This window comes from Electrona antarctica, assembly GCF_951216825.1.
Source record: "Electrona antarctica genome assembly, chromosome: 11".
Taxonomy (NCBI): domain Eukaryota; kingdom Metazoa; phylum Chordata; class Actinopteri; order Myctophiformes; family Myctophidae; genus Electrona; species Electrona antarctica.
Window position 1 is genome coordinate 5,246,999 of NC_136792.1, and position 23,675 is coordinate 5,270,673.

Genomic DNA, 23,675 nt, shown 5'->3' on the forward strand with positions numbered 1-23,675 from the left:
GCATACATGGAGCCCATTGGACCACACTCTCAGAGTTAACTGTGCATACATGGAGCCCATTGGACCACACTCTGAGTTAACTGTGCATACATGGAGCCCATTGGACCACACTCTGAGTTAACTGTGCATACATGGAGCCCATTGGACCACACTCTGAGTTAACTGTGCATACATGGAGCCCATTGGACCACACTCTGAGTTAACTGTGCATACATGGAGCCCATTGGACCACACTCTGAGTTAACTGTGCATACATGGAGCCCATTGGACCACTCTGAGTTAACTGTGCATACATGGAGCCCATTGGACCACACTCAGAGTTATAGACAGTCATTTTGGGGGGGTGCATACTTAGTTTAGACTAGTCACTGGTTAGACATGGGTTAAGGTTAGGTTTAGGTGTGCTGCCCCGTGGGAGGTTAGGTTTAGGGTGAGGGTTTGAGATAGGTTGTAGTTGTAGGACTAATGACTGGTCTAACCAATGACTAGTCTAAACTAAGTGCTGTACCCCTTTTGGGTCCTATTAGCAGGGTATTCACAGGAAGGACCCTGGAGGTGGTCGAGAGTTTGTTTCTTGTTTATAATTCAGTGTGCCCCCCCCCCTCTCTCTCTCTCCTCTCTAGAGCAGTACATAAACTTTGTGCACACCCGGAATAGCGCCGTAGAAACCATGAAGTCCCGGGGCTTCCCCAACGTGCCGTACGAGTCCAACATGGTCAACCAGTGGCTGATAAGAGCGGACCCCGGGCATGTTGTCAAGCTGAAATTTGACACCTTCAACCTGGAGGAGGACTGCAAGAAGGACTTTGTGAAGATCTACGACTCCCTGGTGGCCGTGGAGAACAATGTCATGGACAAGTGAGTTTTTGGCACTTGGTTTATCCCTGGTCTTTTTCTTTTACAATTCGTTTTTTGCATGTTAACCCATTTACTGAGAACGATTCTATAAAAGTCGTCTAAATCCTGCCAGTTTTCTGAGAAACCCTATGTTTCTATGTCAGTAGTTCTCAAACATTTTCATGTCAAGGACCCCCAAAAATGATATGTAATTGGCCCGCCGAGCCCCATCTGAAAATATGTAGTTCCAGGAACCCCCCCCAGAAGCAAAGATTTGAGTTAAAATGTTCACTCTGTAATAATATATATTCAAAGATTTGAGGCACATTTTCACGATTTTTAAGCAGATCTACAAGTTCATAGCACGGCACTCGGTGCCGCGCTATGAGCTTGTAGATCTGCTATTTTTCAATAGCTAAAGTATAACAATGCTTTAAAACACCAAAATGGGTTAAATACTTGTGGTTTAATAGTGTGTTTTCCCCCACATTCCACAAATGTTTAATGATAACAGTCATGACATACAATACAATACAAACACAAACAAAGAAGTCATTGATGCACGCGTTACAAGATCAGTCAGGAAACATTGACCTATTTAGGCCTGACCTCAAAATTAAAAAAGAAATCTAAATCCTCCAGTTTTCTGAAATACATATTTTCACGATTTTTCAAAAATAGCAGACCTACAAGCTCATAGCGCGCCACCGAGTGGCGCGCTACGAGCTTGTAGATCTGCTATTTTTGAATAGCTAAATTATAACGATGTTTAAAACACCAAAAGGGGCCCAAAATGGGTTAAGTGAACACAAAAGGACAGTTCTCGCAGCTCTTATTTTTTTATAAATTGTTTTGATCTACTGCTTGGCTTCAATTACAAACACAATAAAAAAAGGGTCAGAATGACTAAATTTGGTTTATGAAAATGCTTCTGCTTCTTCTTCTTACTATTCTTGTTGAAGCCAAATGGTACAATTTTGCCAGTAAAGTCCACATTATCAACAATATAGGAGATATACGACATCCTTCCAAAAACAAGTGTGACGTTTACAGCAGATGCATCGAAAGGAGGTTTTCTTGTATGTATTCTACTGCCCCCTGCTGGTCAGATTAGATACATTAACATTGGTTCTGTACTAAAAGGTCATTATGGTTAACCCACTACCAGAGAACTGTCCAACATGACAACGCATAAGATAGGAGGAACATATTAAATAGAAGCTATTTCGTATCAGTGTTGTTTTTGGCGGCACATTTTGATTTTAGTTTTAGTCATAGTCTCTTCAATAGTTTTCATTTAGTTTCAGTCACATTTTAGTCACCTGGAATGTTTTAGTGTTAGTCTAGTTTTAGTCGACTAAATGTCATAAGATTTTAGTCGACTAAATCTACAGTTGATTTAGTCGACTAAATTGTATTTTGGCGGTCCTTGATGCCGTCGTAATGACCGTTTTTACACTGAAAATAGCCGATCTACAAGCTCACAACGTGTCGCACTGCGCCGCGTTGTGAGCTTGTAGATCGGCTATTTTCAGCATGCAACTAATTGTAAAATTACTTATACTGGATCTCTTGTCCCTTCCTAACATTTTTGTCTAGTTTTTATTTGTTGACGAAATTGTCGGTATATTTAGTCTTAGTTTTAGTCATCATAGATTAGTGTTCATTTAGTTTCCATGTAGTTTTCGTCAGTGGAAAAAGGTAGTCAACGAACATGGTTCATCTTAGTTTTAGTCGACGAAAACAACACTGTTTCGTATAACGGCATACAAGGTGAGATGTATTCCAATGCAATGAATTAACTCAACCCGATTTGGTGGTCCTTTTCAACAGGCTATGTGGCTACTTCTCCCCCCTGGCCCCCCTCACCTTCCTGTCCTCCAGTAACGTCATGTTTGTGATGTTGGTGACGGATAACACCACCAACTACCCCGGCTTCCTGGCCCAAGTCTCACAGATTCCACGAGGGAATAAAGGTTAGACTTCAAGCTTCGTCGCTCCTTATTTATTTAATTATTTCATTACTTTATTTTGTATGTTTTTACACATTTCTGCTTATTTAGAAAGGGAACATAGGCATTGCACCCTGAAAAGGCTCCAGGGAAAAAACATTATACTATACCAATTATATAATAAATAATGTATGACCTGTTCATGATAAAAAGAAAAGGCTCCAATGGTCTGTGTTGCTCCAGCGCCTTGCTGCCTTCTTTTCAAGAATCTAGGAAGTGTTTCACACTTTTAGAACATATCCGTGGTCATCATATGGGCATACCTAACAATAGATGCCAAAAAAAGATGTATTGCTTTATCAAAAGTCCCTAAAAATCCAATCTTAAACGAAAATGGCCTACTGCGGTGATGACATGAATCAACATCGTGAATATAAATTAATCTTCGTTCACCTGATTCCCATATAGCCGGATGTGCTTTCAAATGCACCTGATTTTAATTACAGAGCTACTCTGTATTGAATCATCATCAGTCATTCAAGATGACATCCAGACGGTGTAATACTCATTTTAAACTTAATCAGCACGTTCACATATGTACCTGAAAACATTATAGGTTAGAAACGAGCCACGCAGTAGCAAACATGCTCTGCTGGCCGTCTCTCTCTCTCCCTTGCAAACAAACACTAGCTCTGCTGCGCTGAATGAGGTCCCAGCGTTCCATAGCCTGAACCTGGACTTTCTAATTGGTTGAGATGACCTTTCAGACTGAAACTGACCGAAGAAGCCATTGCAACAACAACCCAACATGACTCTTTTTTCCTTCTATCATTTGTTTTAGAAATGACATGTGGCGGCCAGCTGATGGGAGACAAGGGGGACTTCACATCCCCCAACTTCCCAAATTACTATCCGCCCAGAACCTTCTGTGAATGGACTATCAACGTGAGACGTTGTACAACAACACTGCTATTCCTGTGCTGCTCTTTATTTCTGTGTGTGTGTGTGTGTGTGTGTGTGTGTGTGTGTGTGTGTGTGTGTGTGTGTGTGTGTGTGTGTGTGTGTGTGTGTGTGTGTGTGTGTGTGTGTGTGTGTGTGTGTGTGTGTGTGTGTGTGTGTGTGTGTGTGTGTGTGTGCTGTAATTTGATGTGACTAAATGCTAAAGAATGACGTCAGACCAATACAGGTTGGTTCATGTCTGTCATTAAGGCCCCGTTTAGACAACACCGTCTGATCATGTGCCTTAAGTTTAAATAGCAACAGCATTAGGGGGGCGACTGTGGCTCAGGAGGTAGAGCAGGTCGTCCAATGATCCATGGGTCGGCGGTTCGAATCCCGGCTCCTCCTGTCTACATGTCGAAGTGTCCTTGGGCAAGACACTGAACCCCAAATTGCTCCTGATGTGCTGGTTGGTACCTTGCATGGCTTCCGCCGCAATCGGTGTAGGAATGTGTGTGTGAATGTAATGCACAATCTATGTAAAGCGCCTTGGATAAATGCACCATTTACCATTTAGGGGGTTATAAAGGCAAACAAAGTGAAACCCCCTTCTTTGGTACTGGGGAGGTGAAATGTTTTGTTAATTTATAGCGGGAACTGCAAAACGTGACGTCATGGCTCACACTGCTAGTTACATTATGTAAACATACAGCTGCGTTAGGAAGTAGAATATAAGTGGTCGTATGCATTTTGGCAGCACGTCACACCGCCACCTGGCAACCTGGCATGCACACTACAGAGTTTGAAATCACTGTTGCGTCTCCACCTTAGAGTATATATGAATAGAGACGGCACCGGATTTCTCCTCCCATCCACTTGCATTAAGTTGCTCAAAAGCGCATGAGGCTCAGGAACAGAGTGCGTTCTGGGATATGGATTGGACCCATATCGTGAACGCGCTGGCCGTTGACTATCATTGCACGCGTTCACGTGTGTTCACGTATGAAACGGCGTTCACGTGTCATCATGAACGTGCGCAATGATAGTCAACGGACCAGCGCGTTCACGATATGGGTCCAAACTGCAATACCAAATTCGGCCCCTATGTCCATTTCGCCTCAGGGTTTCCTCCGGGTGCCGTCTCTATTCATATATACTCTAAGGTATCCACGTGAATGCAGAATAAAAAGTGAGAACGCAACATAGTTTTCTGTTCTTATCGTTACCGTGTAAGCGTGGCTTAATTCTCTGTATGTGTTTCTCCCTTGAGGTCCCGAATGGTAAAGTGGTGAAAGTGACGTTCAACAAGTTCCTCTTGTCTGAGCCAGGACAAGACGACAGCAAGTGTGCCAAGGACTATGTGGAGATTAACGGGAAGAGGTCAGTCCATATCTGCAAGCAGACTGCTTATAGGACAACTTTAGTTTTTTTCAACCAAGGTTCATGTTTTAGGTTGTTATTAGAGAAAGTAAAAGATGAGTGTAAATTTTGTTTAATTTGAACTAATATGTGCATCAATGGACCTAATAATACATTCGGTAATAAGAATGAACTGCTTGTTAGAATTCTGCATCTGCACCCAGAATCACAGTGGCACACTGAGTGTAAGGTAAACCCACTGGAAAGTTGTGATGCAAATAATTGGATATCGGGCAAAATGACATCCCTGCTATGTGTGTGTGTGTGCTCAGGGTGTGCGGGGAGAAGCCAGAACGCACGTTGACGGAGACCAGCGACACAAACCAGATCAGCGTGCAGTTCTTCTCGGATTCCTCCTTCGTGGACCGAGGCTTCACCGCCAGCTATGAGGCCATCGACTCCAAGGACCGTAAGTACTGTGGGCAGTGGTGGGAAAAGAACTCAATTGTTTAACTTAACTTAAGTAAAAGTGTCAATATACTGCAATATAGAAATACTCCATTACAACTGAAAGTCTGGAATTCAAAATGTACTTACAGAATCAAAAGTAAAAGTACTCATTGTGTTACAATGTCCAGTTTCAAGTGTTTGGAAATAGCAGCTCTACAAGCTCACAATGCGTCACCATCGCAGATTGGCTATTTTTATATAGCCCTCAAAGTGGCTAATGTGAGGCCAATATTGGCCTCTGAGATGTAGTGGAATAGAAGAAAAAGTACTGGAAATTGGATATACTCAAGTAAAGTACAAATACCTCAAACTTGTACTTAAGTAAATGTACTTAGTTACTTTCCACCCCTGGAAACAGCTCTGTCACTTCTCTGTCGTGGTGATGCCATTTCTGTCATTTCAAATAATCACAATACTCCACCCTATGCCACGCAATACTATTATAATTTAAGTGGATCTGTTTTGTTAGTTTAGAGACGTAACATGTGACTGACTAAGGGCCGATTCATACTCTTATTTTACCATTGTTTCGGCGCTGTAGTGCCGAAATGATTTCGGCTTGTCAGAAATTTTCAGTAGCACCGAAGAGCCGACTTTAGGACGGTACTCGGCTACTCGCCCCCCCGAACCTCAAATGACGTCACATTGTAGGCTCTACAGAGCCGAACCGACTTTTATTCGGCTCTAAAATAGGAGTATGAATCGCGCCTTAGTGAGACTTTTTTGTCGCCATACGACGACGAGTGACAATAGCTGATTTGTCTGTTTTGACAAAAATCTATATTGCCAACCTTCCTAGCGTTAAGCTCAGCGACTCAGCTCAGTTGAACTGACCCTGACCTCTCTGTCCACAGCGTGCCCAAAGCAGTTCCAGTGCAGGAACAAGCGCTGCATTAAGCTGGACCTCAAGTGTGACGGCTGGAACGACTGCGGAGACATGAGTGACGAGATGAACTGCGGTAAGTGCAAAGTCCCCAACAGCTTTGTTGTTTTGTTTGGAAAACACATGACCGCCGTTTTACGCTAACTATTCTTTACATGGCTATTTTTAAAATGTATTTGTTTTTCCTGAAAAACCTCATGTAAAACTGCTTTTGTAAAGCACTATAAGCTTCCGCTATGCATGAAAGAGGCTATGGAAATACATATTATTATTTGTACATGGTGTATATATGCAGTATGTTGTGTGTTTCCAGTTTGCAAGTCGTCTGACATCAAGTGTAAGAACGGCCTGTGCAAGCCCATGTTCTGGCAGTGTGACGGAGTCAACGACTGTGGTGACAGCACCGACGAAGAGAACTGCGGTAAGACCACTTCAACCTTTATATACTGTACTTAGCTGTATAGTTAGACCAGAGGCTACATCGTTTTCCACATTTTGTTTACTCACGGGGGCTGGTGTGGCAACAGTGTGGGCTTGAGGACTCTCGTAAGCCACCCCCCTAAGGCCTCACTCACACCATCGCATCTAGCATACAACATTGTTGGATGCTAGATGTAAACAAAGGGTAAGTGTCATGGCCGCCCCAATGCATTTCCAATGGAAGTCACATGGTTTGACACAACATTTCTGTTGTACGGCTTTGGGCTGTGTTTCGACTGCCCCCCTCCCCCTCATACAACAAAAATGTGGGGCAGCCGAAACACAGCCGAAAGCCGTACAACACAAATGTTGTGTCAAACCATGTGACTTCCATTGGAAATGCATTGGGGCAAGATGTAAACAAACCCTTTGTTTACATCTAGCATCCATCAATGTTGTATGCTAGATGTAAAGGTGTGAGTCAGGCCTAAGTGAGCTGCTAGGTGAGCGAGTGCCCACGGCGAGCAGCCAATGGACTCGTTGAGTTGCCATGATGTTGGTATGCCGTGATAGACGGAATACTTTATCACACAGAGCGCTCCCTTCTAACCATCTCAGCCAAGCACAAACCGAGTCATGCCCAACAATCCTGGTAAAATCACTGATCCGAGTCAAACAGGGGTCTATACTTGGCCCCCTTCTGCATTCCCTCTATACCAAATCTCATTGCAGAAAATGGGCAATCTACAAGCTTGTGGACCTGCTGTTTTCAGCTAATATTGGCCTCAGAATAGGGATCATGTGGGTTAAGATGACAAAAAAAGACAGGCAGGCCCTCATACCCATTCCTTTTTTTTTCCTTCTTTCCTTTTTGGTCTTCTGGTGTGTAGGTTCGTCGTGCCAGTCTGGAGAGGTGGCGTGCAACAACAACAAGTGTGTGTCTTCCAAGAAGCGCTGCGATGGCCGCGACGACTGTGGCGACGCCACTGATGAGATAGGCTGCACTCCAGGTGAGTTTCCTCTCCGGGTGCTCCGTGGAGAATTAAACCATTCTGACCTGAGATCAGATTCTAAAAATGTCTTCTACATCCTGACAGTTTTCTGAAAAAGCTATGTTTCTGTCAGTCGTTCTTTGATTTTTCAAAAATAGCAGACCTACAAGCTCGTAGCGCGCCACTCGGTGGCGTGCTATGAGCTTGTAGATCTGCTATTTTTCAATAGCTAAAGCATAACATAATGCTAACACCAAAAGGGGTTCCCGCCCACATTCATGCCCCATTTTTATCATTTCAAAAATGTTTGAAAATATGTAAAAAATGTAAAAGCTCTACAAATGTTGAAATGTTTCGCCTGGATTTGGGGATTGATGTTTATCTCTTCCTCTCCTCCCCTCCTTCCTCTCCTCCTTCCTCCTCTTCCTCTCCTCCCCAGCGGCAAAGGGCATCACATGCACTGACATCACATACAAATGTAAAAACAACAAGTGCATCAACAAGGAGAACCCAGAGTGTGACGGCACTAAAGACTGTGAGGACGGCTCGGACGAGGACAACTGTGGTACGTGTCCTATAAAGATCACCTTGTTATACTACAACTACACTGTTTCTCAGTGGTGGCTTTGAGTTCAGGTCTCGGCGATAAAAAGAAAATGAAGATTGGGGTGTAACGTCAATATACAGACTATAGACTCTTTGAGTCTATTGGGGAAAATATCAAATATCTAAAATGAAATTGTATATCGTGTACAACACTGTACATGGTCAAGTACACATTGTTAAAGAAAATAAGGTACTGGCACACTGTGGGCTCCGATGCTCGTGATGTGCCTTTATTTGCACAAAAAATTGACTGACGTTTCGAGCGCAATGCTCTTCCTCTGATTGAGTCTGAGGAAGAGCATTGCGCTCGAAATGTGTAACGAGTATCGGAGCCCACAGTGTGCCAGTACCTTATTTTCTTTATCTGTGTATACTACTACTCACCGCTCGGCACCTGCCCAAGTTGCGGTTGGATGTGCATGTCTTTGTACTTTTTTCAAGTACACATTGTTCCCATCACACAAATCGGTATACACTGACACTCACACAGAGATAACAGGCAAACGTTGATCAAAATAACAGTTCTACTACATTCTCTGATTGTGTAGACTTCTTGTAAATGCAGATAACATAGATCTCTAGCTCTCGAGAGTTAGAGATCTATAAGTGTCCATTTGGACATCATTTAGCTGGGGGACCACCTGGAACCCCCTCAAGGACCACTGGTTGAAAACCACCGCAATACATTTGCTAAATGGTTAAACCTGATCGCTGAAGTGCTTTAACTGAACTGCTGTGTCGAGTCGGTTTAGCCGTTTTGTTTCTCATTTGACATCTTGGGGATTAACGGCGTCTCGTTTTCAGACTGCGGGAGAAGCAAGTTCAAGACGTCGCGCATCGTTGGCGGTCAGGATGCGGAGGAGGGCGAGTTCCCCTGGCAGGTCAGCCTGCAAACCCAACGCTACGGCCACGTGTGCGGAGCCTCCATCATTAGCCCCACCTGGCTGGTCACCGCCGCGCACTGTGTGCAAGACGACAAGCAAAACAAGTAGGTTTGACTTCTCACTCACGTCTGGGAGGAAGTTATGTCCGTTATATGGCCGTAAATTAAGCACTATTTTTTTCAAGTGTCCAACTCGATACAGTGTCTAATACAGCACTAAATGTTATAATTACGGCGTACACTATTCATTTCTCTAAGTTAAAATAAAGTGTTACTCACTACTGCTATAATTTAAACTTGTATATTACTCGGTTATCACTCCAGTAGTGACAATAACAGGTGATATTTATCCGATCATATTACTTGATTACGTGATTCCTAAGAAAATAGAACTGATGATTCCTAGAACTCTAAAAGAGTTCCTTAACCCATTTTGGGCGGGAACCCCTTTTAGTGTTTTAAGCATTATGTTATACTTTAGCTATTGAAAAATAGCAGATCTACAAGCTCATAGCGCGGCACCGAGTGCCGCACTATGAACTTGTAGGTCTGCTAATTTTGAAAAATCGTGAAAATGTGGCGCAAATCCTGACAGAAAACTGTCAGGATTTAGAAGACATTTTATAAATTTCGACGTCAGGTCAAAATGGGTTAAAAGCCTGTATTTGATCAAGGAAATATGTTTGTCTCCAGGTTCGCCCAGCCCGGCACGTGGGAGGCCTTCCTGGGTCTTCACGTCCAGAAAAGCATCGGTCCAGACGTGGTGAAGAGGAAACTCAAGCAGGTTATCCCCCACCCGTACTACAACGCCTTCACCTTCGACAACGACATCGCCCTGATGGAGCTGGACAGCCCCGTCACCTACAGCGACTACGTCAGGCCCATCTGCATGCCGGCGCCAACGCACGTCTTCCCCCCCGGCCACACCGTGTGGATCACCGGATGGGGCGCCACTCGCGAGGGCGGTGAGTCGATCTTAGTCAAGTCTACTCTTATTAACCCATTTAGACCTCAGGACCTAAACGAAAAACCGTTAAAAAAACGATACGATGCGATTTTTCACGATATTAAAAAATATATATATATTTTAAAGAAATTTTCTATAATTTATCTTCCCCCCTGAGATGTTTTATTTAACTACATTGCAAAAGAAGTAGCATTACTTTTGACAGTGCAGAAGCATAATTGCCTTCCTTGATGAGCATCAATGACCATCATCACCTGGACACAGACACAGACACACACAGCTCCCCTCTACAGTGCTCTACTACTGAAAATGACTATCATTTCTCTCCAAAAGCACTTGAATATGATGAAATATGACTAAAGCTCACATTTCGCATCACACACTAGCCCCCCTAAAAAAAATAAAAATTGAAAATCGATTTTTTTATTTCAATGAATCGAATCGATTCATATCGTCGGGATTAATATCGATATACGATATATCGTTACATGCCTAGTGTGTGTGTGTGTGTGTGTGTGTGTGTGTGTGTGTGTGTGTGTGTGTGTGTGTGTGTGTGTGTGTGTGTGTGTGTGTGTGTGTGTGTGTGTGTGTGTGTGTGTGTGTGCGTGTGCGCAGGGTTCGCAGCGAAGGTCCTACAGAAAGCCCAGGTCCGCATCATCAACAGCACAGTGTGTGACAAACTGATGAACGGTCAGATCACCGGGAGGATGACGTGTGCTGGAGTGCTGTCTGGAGGAGTGGACGCCTGTCAGGTACTTTTAACCCATTCTGACCTGAGATCAGATTCTAAAAAATGTCTTCTACATCTTGACAGTTTTCTGGAAAAGCTATGTTTCTATGTCAGTCGTTTAGTTCTTCGATTTTTCAAAAATAGCAGATCTACAAGCTCGTAGCGCGCCACTCGGTGGCGCGCTATGAGCTTGTAGATCTGCTATTTTTCAATAGCTAAAGCATAACATAATGCTAACCCCAAAACACCAAAAGGGGTTCCCGCCCACTGCCAGAGTAAATGCATACATAATCCACCCACTGCCAGCTTTACTTTTTTAATTTTATATATACCTTTGAAGTAGTCACACAATATTTATATCCAGTACAACCGACCCCCCGATAATTGGTAAAAATGCAGGGTTTCTCTGTGCTTTGGCAATTGTTCGTTTTTTTGTCAAAGCAACCATGCGTAGTACGTTGAAAATAACATGCTGGCAGACGAGGAAGTTGAACGACACAGGAACGGAGATAAAGGCATTTCAGAAAGTCCTGTAACGTGGGAGTGGATGGGAGCTGGGTTTTTTTTTTGCAATCACGTGATTTCCTGATTCCCGTTTTCAATGAGAGTTAAACGGTGACTCATAGGTTAGCCAAGAGACCGCCATAACACGTCCTTGGCGGTGTGGGCTTTGGAAAAAAACACGGCAAAAGACGTCGTTGGCCACTGCCAGCGATAACTTTTGATGTGTTTTTTCCAAATATAATGTGTTAATTTTTACGAGGCCACGCCCCGGTGTCACATGCCGAAAATAGCTGATCTACAAGCTCACGTGTACAACAACATTGACCTATTGATGGCATGGGGCACCATTGATGGCATGGGGCACCATTGATGGCATGGGGCACCATTGATGGCATGGGGCACCATTGGGGCATGGGGCACCATTGGGGCATGGGGCACCATTGGGGCATGGGGCACCATTGGGGCATGGGGCACCATTGATGGCATGGGGCACCATTGGGGCATGGGGCACCATTGATGGCATGGGGCACCATTGATGGCATGGGGCACCATTGATGGCATGGGGCACCATTGATGGCATGGGGCACCATTGGGGCATGGGGCACCATTGATGGCATGGGGCACCATTGGGGCATGGGGCACCATTGGGGCATGGGGCACCATTGATGGCATGGGGCACCATTGGGGCATGGGGCACCATTGATGGCATGGGGCACCATTGATGGCATGGGGCACCATTGATGGCATGGGGCACCATTGGGGCATGGGGCACCATTGGGGCATGGGGCACCATTGGGGCATGGGGCACCATTGGGGCATGGGGCACCATTGGGGCATGGGGCACCATTGATGGCATGGGGCACCATTGGGGCATGGGGCACCATTGATGGCATGGGGCACCATTGATGGCATGGGGCACCATTGATGGCATGGGGCACCATTGGGGCATGGGGCACCATTGGGGCATGGGGCACCATTGATGGCATGGGGCACCATTGGGGCATGGGGCACCATTGGGGCATGGGGCACCATTGATGGCATGGGGCACCATTGGGGCATGGGGCACCATTGATGGCATGGGGCACCATTGATGGCATGGGGCACCATTGGGGCATGGGGCACCATTGATGGCATGGGGCACCATTGATGGCATGGGGCACCATTGGGGCATGGGGCACCATTGATGGCATGGGGCACCATTGATGGCATGGGGCACCATTGATGGCATGGGGCACCATTGATGGCATGGGGCACCATTGATGGCATGGGGCACCATTGATGGCATGGGGCACCATGATGGCATGGGGCACCATTGATGGCATGGGGCACCATTGATGGCATGGGGCACCATTGATGGCATGGGGCACCATTGGGGCATGGGGCACCATTGATGGCATGGGGCACCATTGATGGCATGGGGCACCATTGATGGCATGGGGCACCATTGGGGCATGGGGCACCATTGATGGCATGGGGCACCATTGGGGCATGGGGCACCATTGGGGCATGGGGCACCATTGGGGCATGGGGCACCATTGATGGCATGGGGCACCATTGATGGCATGGGGCACCATTGGGGCATGGGGCACCATTGATGGCATGGGGCACCATTGGGGCATGGGGCACCATTGATGGCATGGGGCACCATTGTACAATGATTGTATAAATAAGGCTTTACATACACATTGCGAAGTTCTACTTTGGTTCCACTCCAATGGAAAAAAACCTTGACATTTTTTTTGAATATTCAGCGAGTTATGACGGTTGTAATTGTGGAGAGAGCAAGTGGAGCAAATGAATGAACTATTGTTATTATTTGATGTCATTATATGTGATGGTGTTTGTGTGTCTGTCTGTCAGGGGGATTCTGGTGGTCCTCTGTCCAGCCCATCCCTCGGGGGTCGTATGTTCCTGGCTGGAGTGGTGAGCTGGGGTGACGGCTGCGCCCGGCGCCATAAGCCAGGCATCTACTCGACGGTCACCAAATTCAACGGCTGGATCAAAGAAAAGACAGGCGTGTAGCGGCTATGGAGGATAACGGGCCTAACGATATCGACACAGAATGACAAGCAGCCATGAGGATGACGAGCAACACAGCAGCACAAACTGTGTCATTCCATTCAAAGGACTGCTCCCCCTGCAGGCATCACCGCAGCGGTGCAACGCGGTCTCAGCATCACTCCTAAATTGGATGACAGACTGTTTGCATTTGCAGCAATTGTTTTTTTTAACGTCCAATGCAATTTTTAAGGTGTGTAGAATGTGTGTGTGTGTGTTTTTTTTTAAATATTGAAATGTAAATAAATGTTTTGTGCCTTTTAGCTGCCTGTTTTGCATCATGCTTTAATGACCACTTGAGCCCTGTTTTATACTTTGTCTTTGTCTGTGTCGCACAGCGAAAATAGCCCGTCTACAAGCCATGCTTGTAGACGGGCTATTTTAAGATTTTTACTCCTATAATGGCATGCCCAGCCCAAGATAGGTATACACTGGTTAAAGCATGCAAAGCACAACAAAGTAGCACATATGAAATGTACATATTTGGTTTAATGATGCTGATGATGTTACATACGTGCATGTAGGACATGTCGTGCACATACTGCTCTATATATGTTTCCCACTCTCCTTTCTTGTGTGTCTGACAATTCCTCGATTTTCTTGATTTGTACTAATCAAGTTTACGGTCGTAGGTCTTACCTCCTATGATTTGGTCGTGTGTTCAGATTATATCATCCTGCACAGAGCTTTGACATGAAGGGACTCGAAGATGTGATCTGTGAATGTGATGTGTTCACTTTTACAAACACGTTTTAGGCTTTTATTTTAATTTTATTCCAGGTTTTGCATTTCATTTTAACAGGATGTGAAATGGAAACCAAACATGCAAAGAGTGAAAGTTGTCTTGGTTTTCTTGTAACCTACTGTATTGTGATCTCAATGCACTAAAAAGTGAATGAATTTAGCTGTCGGTCGGGTGAACTGTACTGCCTCAAATTGTGTAAATAATGTAATTTACAGTGCCAGTTTTTAAAATAAATGTACCACCAAGTCTTGTCTGTTTTGACATAATCAAATGTTTTTTCGCCAGACATTGTTTTAATGTTTACATATTAGTTAGTCATGAACTATAGTCTATAGATGAACTTAAAAGTAAATAGAAAGCATATACAACTAGTAACTTCATAAGAGTGTCTACAATGAGTACACTACAGTCTTAAGTTGTCTCCAAAGGTGAGACTGATCATCTCAGGGGAAAGGCATCAAATACAGCAAATTATTACATGGCTTCGTTGAATACTAGCTTCAAATTGGTCAATCAAGGCATTGTGAGGTCTATTATCACTAAGTAGTCTCTTGAGACACTGTTGAGAGACTACTGCCTGACGTCGAAATAAAAAAGTCTTCTGAAAATATATATTCAAAGATTTGTGCCACATTTTCACGATTTTTCAAAAATAGCAGACCTACAAGCTCGTAGCGCGCCACTCGGTGGCGCGCTATGAGCTTGTAGATCTGCTATTTTTCGATAGCTAAATAATGTTTAGTTAAAACACCAAAACGGGTTCCCATCCGGAATGGGTTAAAAGAGATCACTGTTTTTTCCTTTTTTTCCCAAGATGGGTTCCCAGATTGCTGTATATTAGAGAGACCACTGTTAGTGTTCTGCCTCAGTTTACCTCCACATGGAAGTGTAAGCTTGTAGGCTAATCTAGTCCAATTGATTACATTGAAAATTCTTCCAAGTCGGCCATCCCACCCATGACCCAAAATTGCATTATAAAACAAAATGCCAGATGCCAGTAGCCATGTAACGCACTTATACCTCACAACAGTGATCTGGTCATTTAATAAAACACGACAGGGTGACAGAGCTGACACAGACAGGGACAAATTAGCCAATTGGGCCAGTGGGGCCGTGGCCCAGGGGGCCCTTGGCTCTCAGGGCCCTTCGGGGAAATTGGGCCGTGAGGTACTAGGTTTGACGCCCTGAAAAGGGCTCCTGGGGCCCTTCATTGGCTGTTGATTTTGTTAAATTTAGGTTAAAAAGATGATAAAAACACGGAAAAACACGAAAATGTCGCGCGCATGCGCGCTAAGGGGGCCCTGCAAATATTACCGGCCCAGGTGCCCTCGTAGGGGTTAATCCGTCCCTGGACACAGAGCATCATTGGTAAGTAGATTTCTCTACCATACCAAGTCCACTTCTGAGATGGACATAGTGTGGAACAATTTAGACTATATCTATATGAAGATAACCGTTGGGCTATTAGATTAGATCGACTAAACACATGAGAATGTCACAAAACACAGGGTGACACTATCAGTATAGGCCTTTAAATGGATGGATAGCCATAGCCTATATAATCAAAACATTACAAGGAGTTTCAAAAATAATGTAACTTTATAACCTGTTTATTTATATAACCTGTTTTATTATTTATCTCCACAACTATTCCACAACTGTTTTGGAGAGAGGATTACATTTTTTTGTTAATTTAAATGTTAATACAAACTATAGTGTAGGTTGTATCTCAGAATAATTTGACACGATCCAAAGCAAGCGTGTTGAACTTTTTTTCCCCATGGAACCACGGTCACGGGTCCGGGTTGGACTAGAGTTGGTGACCCATCAACATTTCTCACTTACATGTGTTCAGCAAAAGTAGACTTTGTAGCCTATAGATTTTCTGCTCTTCTCCTTTTTCACCAGCAGAGGGAGCTGCATCTCTATGATAATTGCAAAACATCTCCTTCCCTTATTTCCTGACATTACCTACTATATAGTGTTAAAAAATCACACCCATGTGAAGTGAGTGGTGCAACTCTGTGTGGGGGTCCCCGGGGGGCTCATTGACATATAGTATATGACATACTATAGTATGTCGTTTTTCATGATATTCCACAATAAAAAAAAACTACATGACAACATACTATATATTACTAACGATTATCTTTGTAGATCAAATTAGGTTGATTGTACTAGGATAAAGTTTTTCAGCAATTCTCTGTTGAAGCCATTTGACTTGTCACAATCAAAAGGGACACAATGTCAGAGCCAGGACTAGAACCTGAGGACTAGAACCTGAGGACTAGAACCTGTGGCCTCCTGATTCACAGGCAGGCTCTTTGCCAGTGAGCCACTGGGCTTGTTGTGTACAAATAGCCACATAATGAGAAAAGAGCCAGAGGCTTACAGTATGTAGGACTAGTAGCATGCCAAAGTTATCATTTTTTTCGGACGGCATACTATAGCATGTTGTTTTTCGTGATTTTGGACTATTTGAAAAAATGATGAAAATCATGAAAAAACAACATACTATAGTCCATGGTTTGGTCTTATTTTCATGATTTTGGGACACTATGTCAGAGCCAGGACTTGAACCTGCAGCCTCCTGATTCCCAGGCAGGCTCTGTACCCAGTGAGCCACTGTGCATGCTGTTCTTAAAAGGCCAACTAGATAATGACAGAAGAGCCAGAGACTTGTTTCCATTGTGGTTCAAAAACATTCAAACGTCTAGAGATAAACAACAGCAAAAGAAAAAATAGACAAATCTCCTGTAATTTTATTTTTTGTATTTTATTTTTGTATCAATGTTGTACTCAAAGGGAACAGCAGACTGGGTTGTGGCAGGTAGCAAGTACATCAGTGACTTAGCACACTGGCTGCATGATCTGGAGGTTGTGGGTTCAAACCCCACTCAAATCTTTACTTGCCAAAATCTGCCATTGACCCCCATTCTGAATTTCTCAAATTTAAAAGCACTATATTTCTAAAACGATGAAACATTTCAAAGATTCCTTTTCAGGCAAACATGTCCACCGTAAGATGAACCTAAATAGGTGTGAATGGGGTTTCTAGGTGTAAGTATGTAGGACTAGTAGCATGCCAAAGTTATAATTTTTTTCGGACGGCATACTATAGCATGTCGTTTTTCGTGATTTTGGACTATTTGAAAAAAAGATGAAAATCATGAAAAAACAACATACTATAGTCCATGGTTTGGGACGGCATAATATATTATGTCTTATTTTCATGATTTTGAGACACTATGTCAGAGCCAGGACTTGAATGTGCAGCCTCCTGATTCCTAGGCAGGCTCTGTACCCAGTGAGCCACTGTGCATGCCGTTCTTAAAAGGCCAACTAGATAATGACAGAAGAGCCAGAGACTTGTTTCCATTGTGGTTCATAAACATTCGAACGTCTAGAGATAAACAACAGCAAAAGAAACAATAGACAAATCTCCTGTTATTTTATTTTTTGTATTTTATTTTTGTATCAATGTTGTACTCAAAGGGAACAGCAGACTGTGTTGTCGCAGGTAGCAAGTAGATCAGTGACTTAGCACACTGGCTGCATGATCTGGAGGTTGTGGGTTCAAACCCCACTCAAATCTTTACTTGCCAAAATCTGCCATTGACCCCCATTCTGAATTTCTCAAATTTAAAAGCACTATATTTCTAAAACGATGAAACATTTCAAAGATTCCTTTTCAGGCAAACATGTCCACCGTAAGATGAACCTAAATAGGTTTGAATGGGGTTTCTAGGTGTAAGTATGTAGGACTAGTAGCATGCCAAAGTTTGTGCTATTGCCATTGGGAATGCATTGGGCGTTTAACTTAAATAACTCAGAAACTACAAAACATTTCAAAGTAAAAAGTTCCAGCATGTGTCTCCACAGAAAGCTGAATTATAAAAAGTGTGAATGGAGTTTCTAGGTGAATGATTTTTTGACGTGCCACTATCTGCCATTATAAATTTCTCAAATTTAAAGCACTATATTTCTAAAACTATGAAACATTTCAAAGATTCCTTTTCAGGCAAACATGTCCACCGTAAGATGAACCTAAATAGGTTTGAATGGGGATTCTAGGTGTAAGTATGTAGGACTAGTAGCATGCCAAAGTTATAATTTCTTTCGGACGGCATACTATAGCATGTATTTTTTCGTGATTTTGGACTATTTGAAAAAAAGATGAAAATCATGAAAAAACTACATACTATAGTTCATGACTTCGGACGGCATACTATAGCATGTCGTTTTTCATGATTTTGGAGGATTTGAAAAAAAGATGAAAATCATGAAAAAACGACATACTATAGTCCATGGTTTGGGACGGCATAATATATTTTGTCATATTTTCATGATTTTGGGACACTATGTCAGAGCCAGGACTTGAACCTGCAGCCTCCTGATTTCCAGGCAGGCACTGTACCCAGTGACACACTGTGCATGCTGTTCTTAAAAGGCCGAATAGATAATGACAGAAGAGCCAGAGACTTGTTTCCATTGTGGTTCATAAACATTCAAACGTCTAGAGATAAACAACAGCAAAAGAAACAATAGACAAATCTCCTGTAATTTTATTTTTTGTATTTTATTTTTGTATCAATGTTGTACTCAAAGGGAACAGCAGACTGGGTTGTGGCAGGTAGCAAGTACATCAGTGACTTAGCACACTGGCTGCATGATCTGGAGGTTGTGGGTTCAAACCCCACTCAAATCTTTACTTGCCAAAATCTGCCATTGACCCCCATTCTGAATTTCTCAAATTTAAAGCACTATGGTCCTCATTCACAAAGGAGAAATACGCCAGAGTGTAACGGAAGCTTAACGGAAGCGTAAACAGATGCGGGAAATTCCGTCCGATCACGCAACGTTGTTTTGCCGTGCAATTCAAAGAGCGGTGTGTACCACAGGTACGCAGGTGTATGTTGTGAGGTACGCAGGTGAATGCGAGCGGGTGCCAAATGATCGGAAAATCACCGGATAACTTCATTTGCATTGATCCACGCCCCATTTCACACCATAAAAGGCGTCAAGCATGACTCAGCAGACAGCAGTAAAAAAAACAAAAAAGAACTATAGGCCTTACAGCTCAAACGAAATAGAGGTCCTCCTGACGGAATGCAACAAAATAATGATATTTTCCAGTATAGTGGCTTCACAAATTAAAATAAAAATGATTGCTGGAAAGAAATTAGGCCATATTAGGAAATTAAAAGAAAATGATCTGACCATGTCAAGCGCCGGAGCGACGACCACCACCTTTTTTTACATCCATATACCATTACATTTGTGCGTGATTCTTTATATTGTCTATAGCCTACCATTAAACTATATAAATCATTTTCCCAAGCTTACAAAACGGTGAACGCTGCTCCGCACCGCTGCAGCAATGTCAAGCTGACTTACGGCATAAAATGCAGCTTGGCCATTTATTTATTTAAGTTCGGGACCAAGGCAGCAAGCTAGCGTATACTTGGCAATTATATTATAAAGCCTTTTCTTTTCTATTGAACAATTGCTCACTCACACCTTTGCAGAGGTAAAACATATATCCGATATTTTTATCAGAGCTGCATTGATTCATGCGGGGAATAGATTAATATCATCTCACTGTCATCTGTCTGAATGCCTGGAGAATGGATTTGTTCTGATCATGGACACGTAGGCATAGGCCTATAGCTATTTAAAATTTCAACCATATACGCGGGTAGCCTCCTCTTTGTCAGATCTAAGTGCAGGTTCATTTCATGATGTCGTCATATTAAAAATTCAAATGATTCACGGGACATTTGGCACCAAACTTGATTGATCTCATGATGAGATCAATGTAGTAGCCTACAGCCTAGCTATAGGTTCCCCATATTATAATTAATTAAGGTGCACTGGCTTAAAACTATGACTGGCCGAATTGCACGCGCTGATGCAATAATGTGGACTTCTATATTTCTATAGGGCTAATTAGCCCTCGTGACTGCTCTCGAGCGGCATGTCTGTGAACCATAGAAATAATCTGTTCTGTCCGGGCCAGGCTCGCCGTTATATTCATTTTCCAATGTGAATTTCACCCAGATTGGACTGTCCACACACACACACGCACCGACAGTCAGACTGACTCAAAGGAGCTCCGTAACAAAACAATTTCAATAGGCCTACTGCAGGCATTACTACACTAAACAACGTTGGATTCGTACAGTGCAGAATGCAGATATGTTCTTATAATAATTGTGAGTTTGTTTTTTAACATGCAGCGCGAGTCCGCGAGAGCCGATCTACAAGCTCACAACGCGTTGCACTGCGAGTAGAAAGCTGTCAAGTGAGCAGCGCAATCGCGCATGCTAGAAATATCCTAATACATAAATAAAAAGGTGTCGGGCTTGCAGGGGCAGTTTCTGTATGGGACTCTAGGCTAACCTGCCTCTAGAATGCTTGCATTTAGGCATACAAGTGATACTTGGCTTTTATATAAGCTATCATTTTTTTTATGTGCTGACCAATGTTGACACATGCCTACATATTTTATCTGAGGTTTGGGGACTTTTAATTGAGTCAGCATGAAGACTAAAGCCTTCTGAATAAATCTACGCAAGCAGTACACGACCCTCTGAGGTGGCGCAGCTTATAGCGGAGTTTCCGACCAAACAACGTAACCGTCAAGTTCACGTTCAAGTTCATGAATTCCCACGTAATGTGGGAATCCACGTAAATGCCTGTCCGCTCACGCTCCGCTCACGTTACGTAACGTTATGAGCGTAAACGCCGTTGTGAATGAGGACCTATATTTCTAAAACGATGAAACATTTCAAAGATTCCTTTTCAGGCAAACATGTCCACCGTAAGATGAACCTAAATAGGTTTGAATGGGGTTTCTAGGTGTAAGTATGTAGGACTAGTAGCATGCCAAAGTTTGTGCTATTGCCATTGGGAATGCATTGGGCGTTTAACTTAAATAACTCAGAAACTACAAAACATTTCAAAGTAAAAAGTTCCAGCATGTGTCTCCACAGAAAGCTGAATTATAAAAAGTGTGAATGGAGTTTCTAGGTGAATGATTTTTTGACGTGCCACTATCTGCCATTATAAATTTCTCAAATTTAAAGCACTATATTTCTAAAACTATGAAACATTTCAAAGATTCCTTTTCAGGCAAACATGTCCACCGTAAGATGAACCTAAATAGGTGTGAATGGGGTTTCTAGGTGTAAGTATGTAGGACTAGTAGCATGCCAAAGTTTGTGCTATTGCCATTGGGAATGCATTGGGCGTTTAACTTAAATAACTCAGAAACTAAAAAACATTTCAAAGTAAAAAGTTCCAGCATGTGTCTCCACAGAAAGCTGAATTATAAAAAGTGTGAATGGAGTTTCTAGGTGAATGACTTTTTGACGTGCCACTATCTGCCATTATAAATTTCTCAAATTTAAAGCACTATATTTCTAAAACTATGAAACATTTCAAAGATTCCTTTTCAGGCAAACATGTCCACCGTAAGATGAACCTAAATAGGTTTGAATGGGGATTCTAGGTGTAAGTATGTAGGACTAGTAGCATGCCAAAGTTATAATTTCTTTCGGACGGCATACTATAGCATGTCGTTTTTCGTGATTTTGGACTATTTGAAAAAAAGATGAAAATCATGAAAAAACGACATACTATAGTTCATGGCTTCGGACGGCATACTATAGCATGTCGTTTTTCATGATTTTGGAGGATTTGAAAAAAAGATGAAAATCATGAAAAAACGACATACTATAGGCCATGGTTTGGGACGGCATAATATATTTTGTCATATTTTCATGATTTTGGGACACTATGTCAGAGCCAGGACTTGAACCTGCAGCCTCCTGATTCCCAGGCAGGCTCTAGTCTGTACCCAGTGAGACACTGTGCATGCTGTTCTTAAAAGGCCGAATAGATAATGACAGAAGAGCCAGAGACTAGTTTCCATTGTGGTTCATAAACATTCAAACGTCTAGAGATAAACAACAGCAAAAGAAACAATAGACAAATCTCCTGTAATTTTATTTTTTGTATTTTATTTTTGTATCAATGTTGTACTCAAAGGGAACAGCAGACTGAGTTGTGGCAGGTAGCAAGTACATCAGTGACTTAGCACACTGGCTGCATGATCTGGAGGTTGTGGGTTCAAACCCCACTCAAATCTTTACTTGCCAAAATCTGCCATTGACCCCCATTCTGAATTTCTCAAATTTAAAAGCACTATATTTCTAAAACGATGAAACATTTCAAAGATTCCTTTTCAGGCAAACATGTCCACCGTAAGATGAACCTAAATAGGTTTGAATGGGGTTTCTAGGTGTAAGTATGTAGGACTAGTAGCATGCCAAAGTTATAATTTTTTTCGGACGGCATACTATAGCATGTCGTTTTTCGTGATTTTGGACTATTTGAAAAAAAGATGAAAATCATGAAAAAACAACATACTATAGTCCATGGTTTGGGACGGCATAATATATTATGTCTTATTTTCATGATTTTGAGACACTATGTCAGAGCCAGGACTTGAATGTGCAGCCTCCTGATTCCTAGGCAGGCTCTGTACCCAGTGAGCCACTGTGCATGCCGTTCTTAAAAGGCCAACTAGATAATGACAGAAGAGCCAGAGACTTGTTTCCATTGTGGTTCATAAACATTCGAACGTCTAGAGATAAACAACAGCAAAAGAAACAATAGACAAATCTCCTGTTATTTTATTTTTTGTATTTTATTTTTGTATCAATGTTGTACTCAAAGGGAACAGCAGACTGTGTTGTCGCAGGTAGCAAGTAGATCAGTGACTTAGCACACTGGCTGCATGATCTGGAGGTTGTGGGTTCAAACCCCACTCAAATCTTTACTTGCCAAAATCTGCCATTGACCCCCATTCTGAATTTCTCAAATTTAAAAGCACTATATTTCTAAAACGATGAAACATTTCAAAGATTCCTTTTCAGGCAAACATGTCCACCGTAAGATGAACCTAAATAGGTTTGAATGGGGTTTCTAGGTGTAAGTATGTAGGACTAGTAGCATGCCAAAGTTATAATTTTTTTCGGACGGCATACTATAGCATGTCTTTTTTCGTGATTTTGGACTATTTGAAAAAAAGATGAAAATCATGAAAAAACTACATACTATAGTTCATGACTTCGGACGGCATACTATAATGTCGTTTTTCATGATTTTGGAGGATTTGAAAAAAAGATGAAAATCATGAAAAAACTACATACTATAGTCCATGGTTTGGGACGGCATAATATATTTTGTCATATTTTCATGATTTTGGGACACTATGTCAGAGC

The 23,675-nt window shown here is 42.6% G+C and overlaps 1 protein-coding gene across 1 annotated transcript in view; it reads left to right on the forward strand.

Annotated features, from left to right (window-relative positions):
- st14a (ST14 transmembrane serine protease matriptase a) overlaps window positions 1–14,633 on the forward strand; it is a 37,209-nt gene extending 22,576 nt beyond the window's left edge. Inside the window, exons 7-19 of the mRNA XM_079513487.1 lie at window positions 624–858; window positions 2,671–2,813; window positions 3,631–3,734; window positions 4,999–5,108; window positions 5,420–5,556; window positions 6,452–6,556; window positions 6,794–6,901; window positions 7,791–7,910; window positions 8,332–8,457; window positions 9,303–9,486; window positions 10,075–10,346; window positions 10,964–11,100; window positions 13,443–14,633. Coding sequence (XP_079369613.1) covers window positions 624–858; window positions 2,671–2,813; window positions 3,631–3,734; window positions 4,999–5,108; window positions 5,420–5,556; window positions 6,452–6,556; window positions 6,794–6,901; window positions 7,791–7,910; window positions 8,332–8,457; window positions 9,303–9,486; window positions 10,075–10,346; window positions 10,964–11,100; window positions 13,443–13,604 — 1,943 coding nt within the window. The 3' untranslated portion in view covers window positions 13,605–14,633. The remainder of the gene's footprint in view (window positions 1–623; window positions 859–2,670; window positions 2,814–3,630; window positions 3,735–4,998; window positions 5,109–5,419; window positions 5,557–6,451; window positions 6,557–6,793; window positions 6,902–7,790; window positions 7,911–8,331; window positions 8,458–9,302; window positions 9,487–10,074; window positions 10,347–10,963; window positions 11,101–13,442) is intronic.
- Window positions 14,634–23,675: the final 9,042 nt, after the last annotated feature.